We start from the raw sequence: 8,718 nt of genomic DNA on the forward strand, positions 1-8,718 counted from the left end.
ACCTGCCAAAGAGCTCAGATTTCATTAACCAGCAAATTATGGATGTCCCCCATGTCCTAGCAGGCTGCCACGTGACACTGGATCCTCAGCAGGTCACTTCTCTGTCCCCTTGTCTCCTCTCCTTGGGGAGGCACAGGAACCTCCTTCAAACCACACCAAACACAGCACTGATACTGAGAAATGAGCAGAACACTGGGTTTTGGTTGTTTTTTTTTTGTTGTGTTTTTTTTTTTTTTTTTATCAGGCCCTTTCATTGTATAAATAATTTATTTCAGTTCACAGCATTATGTCTGCATCTTAAAAAAAAAAAAAAGAAAGAAAAAAAGGGAAGACGAGACTGATGGACAATGGCAAGGGCAGGACATGGGATATCATGAATGGGAACACAGGGAATAATGGACCTGGGGGACTGAGACCTGCCAAAAAACCCAGGTCACCCAGAATCTGAGAGGATGCACGGCCTTGCAAAGAGCCCAGGCAGTTCCCCTTGGGGGCTGCCCTGCTGGGGCCCCAATTCCTGCAGCCCACCGAGGGTGATGCTCACCTTCACACGGGGTGGGGGGAAAGGGGGTGGAACATTATGGAAACACCACGGAAGCCAGGAGCTGCTCGTTGGAAAAGTCTTTTTAATTATTGCAGAAAGCAGAGTGGCTGGCAAGGGCACGGGCACGGCGTCCCCCCCCAAGCCTCCCAGCCCTCTGCCATCTCTCCAAGGGGATGCTCAGCTGGATGGGTGGAACACAGGCTCCCAGGAAGGAGCCAGCTCCATAAAAAACCAGCTTTTCCATCTGCTAAACGAGGAGGTAAAAAAGCCCACCACCAACAGCCTGCACGTGTCATTCCTACAACCTGCTCGCCCTGGAGCTGCTGGGGTCAACACAGCTTCTACATTTCTGCCAGAAATGGGTTAATACATGTGGCTTCTGTGGCATCAAAAATAAATAATTCTTTTCTTTTTTTCTCTCTCTCTCTCTCTCGACAGCAAGTACCAAAGTGTTGGAGGTGAAGACAAAGCAGGGAAACCCGAGGGAGCGGGAAGAGAGTCACCTGAAGGGATGGGACCAGCCCACACACATCGGGAACTCAAATCCCACAAGAGGAGAAGAAACAACTCCTGCTGCAACATTTGTTCCCTAACAACCCCCCCCTCCCGCCCCCCAAAAATGCTGTTTGGAAGGTGCTCGTCGCTGCAAGGGGAGGATCAACCCCCCTAAACCCGAAGGGCTTTTGTCTGCTTGGTGCTTTCCCCTTGGCTGCTCTGGGAAGGGCTGGTGTAAAATCACCAGAAAATCCTGCCTGCCTCCAAATTTCAGCATATTTGGCCCCTGAGGGCTGCCTGCTTCAGCTCTGTGGGAAGCCAGGACCCTGAAACACAGGCAGCAAGTGGATTTTGGTGCCCAGCCCCGTGCAGGTATGAAATGTTCACCTGCAGGAGGGGCCCGGCCCTGTCCGGCTGCTCTGCAGGCACAGCTTGCCCCTGTGGCTGCTGGGGGAAGCAAGGGGCTTTTAATCGGGTTTGAATCTTTATCAGAAACCTACCACAACCCCCTCATGCCTCTACACCCCCCTGCCATCTTCCCTTTCAAGCAAAGATTTTTTTGCAGGCTCTGGCCGTGTCCGTCCGTCCATCCATCCATCCTGCCCTGCCATGACCCTCCCTGACTTGGCCTCCTGCCCCACTGCAGAGCAGCACAGTGGGCAGCACCCCAAACTCTGCCTTTTTGGGGGGCTTTACAAGTAACCCCTGGTTTGGATCCCCTCCAAAGCCGCACCTGGGAGCACCCTGAGCACAGGGACAATGCACACCTGCGGGGGCTTTGCTGCAGAAGGTGACACCGCCGAGCCTCTGAGAAACGGGGGTCCTGCACAACCCCCCCAACGCTCCCAGCAGCGTTCACCCCAAACCCTCGGGTCCTTTTTCCACCCTTTTTTTTTTGAGCCAACAGCGCTCTGCACCATTCAGCAGCTGCTCGGCACCCCAGTGTCGCATCGTCCCCCCCAAGCCAAAGGCTGCCCGTCCTTGCTCTGCACCCTAAAACACCAACTAGGGTGGGTGGGTGTCCCCTTACCCATCACACCCACCCCTTCAAGACATTTTCTGCTGGTCCAACCCCCCCCCCCCCCCCGTCCAAGCTTTCAACACCCCTTCCCAGGGATGGATCCAGGGATGCGGGGACGCAGGGATGAGGGCTGCAAGCCCCCTCCCCGCTGACCTTGCCGAGCCACACTTCATCCTCACCCCCCGTCCCCAAAATGCGTGTGGGGGGCTGCCATCGACACCCCCAAATCCCCCGTTAGAGATCCAAAAGCACGCTGGGCTCCGCTCGAACGCGCTCCAACAGGGTCCTGCCCTGCTGGTTCCCCGGCACACAAAGGCTCGGTGGTGGTCCCGGAGATGCAGAGGGGGGATTCATCCCGGTTTTCCGAGTTTCCAGCCCAAGGGAGTCCGGATCAGACCCTCAGGAGCACGGGGCGGAGAGGGGAGAGGGAAGCTCCGGGATCTGGGCTCGGCTGGCGGGAGCCGCTTTGTTATCACCACTATTGTCTGTCCTTTGGGGAAGGAAGGGGGGAAAAAATGAAGAAGGGGAGGAGAAAAAAAAAATTTTAAAAAAAAGAACGATTAAACCCAAAAGAATCGCTTTGGTTCTGTCTCCCCCTCGGTTCCTTTGTCTGCTCCCCCATCCCTCCCCGCCTCGGCTGGGGCTTCTACCGCTTCTTCTTCTGCTTGAGGGACTTCCTGCGCTTGAGGATCATCTCGTAGAGCTTGTCCATGCCCTCCGTCAGCCCCTCGCCGATGATGGCGCAGGCGGGCTGGATGTGGTAGGTGGTGGAAGGGGTCAGCTCGTGGAGGGCCAGCTGCTTCTCGATCTCGGCCACCGGCAGCGATTTGGGCAGGTCCTGCTTGTTGGCGATGACCAGCAGCGGCGTGCCCTGGTTCTCCGCGAACTTGGTCACCTTGTGCAGCTCCGTCTTGGCTTCCTCCAGCCGGTCCACGTCCACTGAGTCCACCACGTAGATGATGCCATCGGTGCAGCGGCTGTAGGACTTCCAGAGCGGGCGCAGCTTCTCCTGGCCGCCCACGTCCCAGAAGTGGCAGCTGATGCCCTTGGCCGTCCCGTTGCTGAGCCGGATCTTCTCCGTGTTGAAGCCGATGGTGGGCACGGTGTTGACGAACTCGTTGAACTTGAGGCGGTAGAGCACCGTGGTCTTGCCCGCCGAGTCCAGGCCCAGCATGACGATGTGCAGGGACTGGAAGGCGGAGATGTTGGAGGAGATGTTCCCCATGGCCACGGCTCCCGGCCGCGCTCACAGCCCCGCGCCCATCGCCGCGCCGCCGGCCCGCAGCGGGGGCACGGCTCGGGGCGGCGGAGCCAGCCGGGACCAGGGATATAGGATCAGGGATATAGGATCAGGGATATAGGATATAGGATCGGGGATAGGGGATATGGGATCGCGAACACGCAGCGCGGCTCCACGCGGCGGCAGCGCGCCGGGACTGCCGACCCTCGCCCCGCCCGGCAGGAGGAGGAGGAGGAGGAGGGAAAGGAGGAGGAGGAAGAGAAAGAGGAGGAGGAGGGGCTGCGCCGCCGCCTTCCTCCCGCTCCGCCCCGCGTCCTGCCCGGATCGCCCCTGCCTGCACCGCCCCTGCCCGAGCTCACCTGGCCCTGCCCGAGCTCCTGCTCCTCGGGGACAGCCATCCCCCCTTGCTGGAGGCTTGGTTATCCTTGTGTTTGTCGTCGTGAGCGACCGCAGCAAGCAGTAAAAACACCCTTGAAAAACTTAACCACCCTTAACCCACTCCAGGGTGGGGCTGCTCCACCCCTGGAAGTGCCCAAGGCCAGGCTAGACAGAGCTTGGAGCAAGCCGGGAGAGTGGAAGGTGTCCCTGCCCATGGGATGAGATGTTTTTTTCAGGTCCTTTCCACCCCAAACCATTCTGGGATTCTGGGATTGTTCCTTGCACGTGAGACACCAGGGGCTGGCACCAGTTTTTGTAACACAAAAATTACAACAGCTTTTTTCAGGGACACCGGGCAGCAGTGATGATTCGAGCTGGAAAGCAGCAGAGCAATGTGGAGCAGCTGTGTCCCCTGCAGCTGTCACGGAGAGATGCCACAGGGGGAAAACCTCACCTGTGCTGGTTCCAGGGCAGGGAATGCTGATCGCTGCTGTTAACACCTTTTGGGTATTTTGTAAAGGTTGTGAGTGCCTCAACCCCTGATAAAGCTCCTGAGGCCTCTGGATAGCCGAGCCGTGGAACTTCTGTCCCAGTTACTCACAGGAGGGACCCTAAAGATCTACTTCCAACTAAAGATCCAGTTCCATCCCCCTGCCACGGGCAGGGACACCTTGCACTACCCCAGGTGGCTCCAAGCCCCGTCCAGCCTGACCTTGGACAGTCCCAGCTTTTTTGCCAGCACCTGAGCCGGAGCTCTTGTCTTTATTTCTGCTCTGGGTGCTACAATATTACCCATTGCCTCTTTTACAGCCTTTGTAAAATAAATACCAACTCTATGTGACAGCTCAGCCACAAAGCCCCAGAGAAAGAAGAGCACTGCACAAGACAGATACTGCTTTTAATTTAGGATGCTTTCACCCCTCAGTGTGCGGTGAGGATTTGTCGGGCTGGAGTGGGATCATTCCTCACACTCATATTTCATCCCGAGGATGCACGTGGAGGCTTTGTGTGGAGATAAGGTTCCCTATTAAACATGACATCATTAAAAATACAGGCAGCTTGCTCCCCCAGCCCTCAGAGGTGACAGTGGGCACGGTTTTGTGGAAATCACTGAGTGGTGACAGAGGTGATTTCCACAAAAAAAAAAAGCAGGGAAAAGAGCAGGGAACTCTGTGCCCTCACAGTGCAGGTGGGACAAACACTCCGTGGCACGAGTGAGGAGCCACTGCCCATCCAAAGCCGAGGCACAGGCACTGGATGGGCTGGAAAATGGAACTATTTTGTGCAGCAGGGCCGCCCTAGACTGATCTCTGAGCTGCTGTGAGCTCAGGCTTTAGTCTGCCACCACGCCAAAGAAATGAGGTTCCCAGAGCACGTGGAGAAAGCTGTAAGCGATCACCTGACTCCAGGAGCCGGAGCTTTAAAGAATATTTTTTTTAAAAAAGCCAGAAACAGAAGAATAGGGTCATATCTGTGAGCGGCAGATCCGGCACTGGCACCGCTCTCATCTCCTCTGCCCGAACCGCTCCAGCCAAAGCTTCCTTAAAGGCTGCAGTTCAGGCTAATCCCAAAGCGAGGGCATCCCGGGCTGCTCCTGGAATTAGTGGCTCATCTGTGTGCAATAGGGCTGGGATTTAGCAATTTACCTTCGGGTCGTGAGCCCCTGCTCGGGGCCGGGAGTGCAGGAGATGCTGTTCCAGCCAGGGAATTCCCCCTCTCCATCCCGCTGCTGGACACAGCTTGGAGCCTCAAGAAAAGCCCCAGAGGCCACCAAAATTCCTTTCCCCGCCATCCGAAGTCTAAGGGGGACTCTTCCCTCCTGCACAACCCTCCTCCTTTTTTTTTTTTTTTTTTTTTTTCACGGCGGTTCTAAATAAAGGCGAGATTTGATAGCCAGGCCGATCAGACCTGGGGGTGTTCTCCAAAGCGGCCCCAGATGAGACAATCCCGAGGGGATGGAGATAAACTGGGAGCGGCGCGGCAGCGGTGAATTATGCTGCTGCTAATGCCAGCTATCCATAAATAAGCTGGTAAAACCTCCGCGGAATATTAAGCGCAGAAATAACAGCGTTAATCGCAGCTCAGAGGAGTCTGCCAAGTCCATTCGGTGGCAAATTTAGGGAGAGGAAACCCACCTTTTCCATAATACTCCCCCCCACCGCCGCCTCTAGCTGCTTTTTCTCCCCCGTGGCCGCCCTTCCCCTCCTATCAAGGTTAAGCAGCCAAGGTTAAAGGCAGCATTAGCATCTAAATGTGTGTCTGAGGATGTGACAAAGGCACCGCTGCTGGTCCCCAACATTTCGCTCAGGCGGCGCGAAGACTGTCGCTGCCATAGTAACTGTTTTCAGACATGGCAATTATTTCTTCCCAGCTTTCCCCCATCCCATCTCCCTTCCCCCAGCTCATCCTGCGCTTCCAACTGTCTTTTTCTTGATTCTCTATTTTTTTCTTCTTTGTTTTGTTTGTTTTCGGGGGGGAAATACAAAGGGGTCCCGGAGTCCCGGAGCTGAGGGAGGGATGCTCCCCGCACAGGGATTATCCCTAATAGTGACTTTTAATCTGCATCCAATTAGCCCTTCATCACCCGGGCAAAGCGAAACCTCGGAGCGGCCGCTTCTGCCGGAGCTTTCTGCCAAATCTCGTGAGCTGGAGAGGGGGGAAGATGGATTTGCAGGGAGCATCCCAGCTCTCAAGGAGCACGCAGCATCCTCTCTGCCTCCCCTGCTCCTTCCTTTGTGGCATCGCTTGTCCCGATCTGCCGCCTTTTGTTTCCGCGTTCAGGGCAGAGACACCAGCCCAGACAAAGCGGGGCTGTAATTAGGGCTGCCCCCGTTGCTGGGGATAATTAATTAATGGCATGCCGTGACTAATGACGGGGATGCGGGAGCAGCGCTGAGCTGCCACGGCACTGGTGGTGGGACAAGGCAGGGATTGGGGTCTCCAGCTGCTGGGGGGGCTCCTCCCCTCTGCTCCCCGCATTTCAGGGATGAGCTCTGCCCAAGGAGCCGCTCTCCCGGGGCAGCAATGGGAATTCCCGTGCACGGAACGCTCATCCCACTTTTTGAGCCCTGATGGAGGGGGAAAGACCTCGGTGAGGCTTTTGTCGTGGTCAGCATCCTTTCCTTCTTCCCTTCGCCCGCTCCTTGCCTTTCCAAGGATTTCCCACCCGCTGGATAACGAGGCCAGGTGCTGCAGGATCCTTTAAGGGCTGGGGAGTCTCTGGGATGTTAACTCGGGAGGGAAAAGAGCACGGCGGGTTTGACCGGGCTCCTTCCTCCGCGGGGCTGGGTGACACAGCCGGGCTCCCCCCGGAAAGGGTTAATGGGGGAGAGCAGAGCAACTCGGGGCAACGAGGAGAGACAGACAGACAGACACTACAGATTTAACTGAGATGGGCGCTCCGTTCACACCTCTGCACGAGTTTCTCCAGTGGTTTCTGGGGAGAGCCTCCCCTGGGTGTTTTCTGTGCTTTGTCTCACCCTCCAGCCTTCAATCCCGCTCTGGGAGTGTCCCTCCATCTCTACCCGCTCCTTCCCAGAGCTCCTGGGGTGAACACCACGGCCTGGTGGCTCTGAGGTGTCTCCAGGTGGATGGAGGATGGAAGGATGTGCGGAGGAAGGGCTGCAGGGGCGATAAAAGCAGCGTCACAGCGGAGAAATTACTAAATCCACCGAGCTCCTAATGCAGGAGTGGGAAATAATCCCTTCATCTGCGGCACAGCAGCAGCTCAGCTCCTTCTCATGACCTCAGATGCCTCCTCAGGCCATGCAAGGTCCTCCAAGGACCAGCCTGAGGCTCTTTTACAGCCTCGGCCCCAGGAAACACCGAACCAGCCACACACCCAAGAGGAATGAACTCTCCCTCCAAGAGAATTGGTGTCAAAAACTTCCCAAGGCAGCCCAAAATCCATGGAGTCCAGCACCCAGGAGGGGAGGCAGCTGGAGGAGTACAGGACCAGCACGGGCATGTATTAGAAATATTTAATTTTATAGTTTTTTTTTTTTTTTAAACTTCCTGAATTCACACCCACGATGAAGCTTTACAGGCTTTTACCCTTCTCGGCATCCTGGGGCAGAATGCCTCGGCTCACTGATTTTTGCAGGATAAAGAGGTGTGAAAACTGCCCGGAAATGTCCTCTGCAAACTCTCACAGCCCTGTTAACCCGTGGCTGTGATACTCACCCAAAAAAATCCCTCTTCTTGTGCTTTCCTTTCACTGCAGCCCCAGCTCTGCCCATCCCTTTTCCCCCACCAAGCCATGAAATTGGGCAGGAGGAACAATCCATGAGCGTGAGTGGAGCAGGCAGGGACAAAAGCAGCGAGCTCCCTGCCTTTGTTCCCGTGATTTGCCGGAATTTGGCACAGCCACTGCCGCTGCTGAGGGCATGGGAGGTTCACAAGGCTGCCTCACACTCCAGGGCCAGCTGAGCAGTTAAAAAAAAAGAAAAAAAGTTTAAAAAAATTCCTAAATTAAAAAAAAGAGTAACCTTTAACTAATTTTTTCTTATAAATAAAACTTTTTTTTCCCCTGTAACACAAAAACTACATAAAAAAAACCCTAATAACTTAAAACCAAAAAAGTGCAATAATAGTATATAAAAAAGTAACATAAACAAAACCAACAAATTAAAAAAAAATCATGCCCTCAATCTTCAATTAAAATATTTCTGTTCTCAAAACCCCTCAACCCCAAAAAGTACATTAAAAAAACCTAATATCCCAAAAATAAAAAACTATTGATTTTTTAAAACTAAACAAAACATCCTTTAAAAAAACCCCTAAAATCAACTCTAATCCATGCACAATAATAAAAACACTATACATAAAAAAAATCACAATAACAAATGTTCTCCAAACAATACCGCATATAACATAAACACAAAAAGTTTCAACTGTGTTTCCTAAAAAAGCCTATAATACAAAAAAACCTTCTCTCATCTTAATAATTAAATTAATTATTAAATTAAATAAATTTAATAATTAATTAAATTAAAAATTAATTATCTAAGAAGTAATAATAAACCAAGAAACAATTATCTA

The 8,718-nt window shown here is 53.7% G+C and overlaps 1 protein-coding gene across 1 annotated transcript; it reads right to left on the minus strand.

The window, feature by feature from the left end:
* Positions 1-248: 248 nt before the first annotated feature.
* ARL4C (ADP ribosylation factor like GTPase 4C) lies at positions 249-3,510 on the minus strand. Its single transcript, XM_036386953.2, has 2 exons — positions 2,711-3,510; positions 249-2,550 (listed from the first exon to the last, which is right to left on the minus strand). Exons 1-2 carry the CDS (start codon positions 3,283-3,285, stop codon positions 2,460-2,462), a joined length of 666 nt encoding a protein of 221 aa, XP_036242846.1. The 5' UTR covers positions 3,286-3,510; the 3' UTR covers positions 249-2,459.
* Between the last annotated feature and the right edge of the window lie 5,208 nt (positions 3,511-8,718).

Source organism: Molothrus ater, chromosome 7 (assembly GCF_012460135.2).
Source record: "Molothrus ater isolate BHLD 08-10-18 breed brown headed cowbird chromosome 7, BPBGC_Mater_1.1, whole genome shotgun sequence".
NCBI classification, from domain to species: Eukaryota; Metazoa; Chordata; class Aves; order Passeriformes; family Icteridae; genus Molothrus; species Molothrus ater.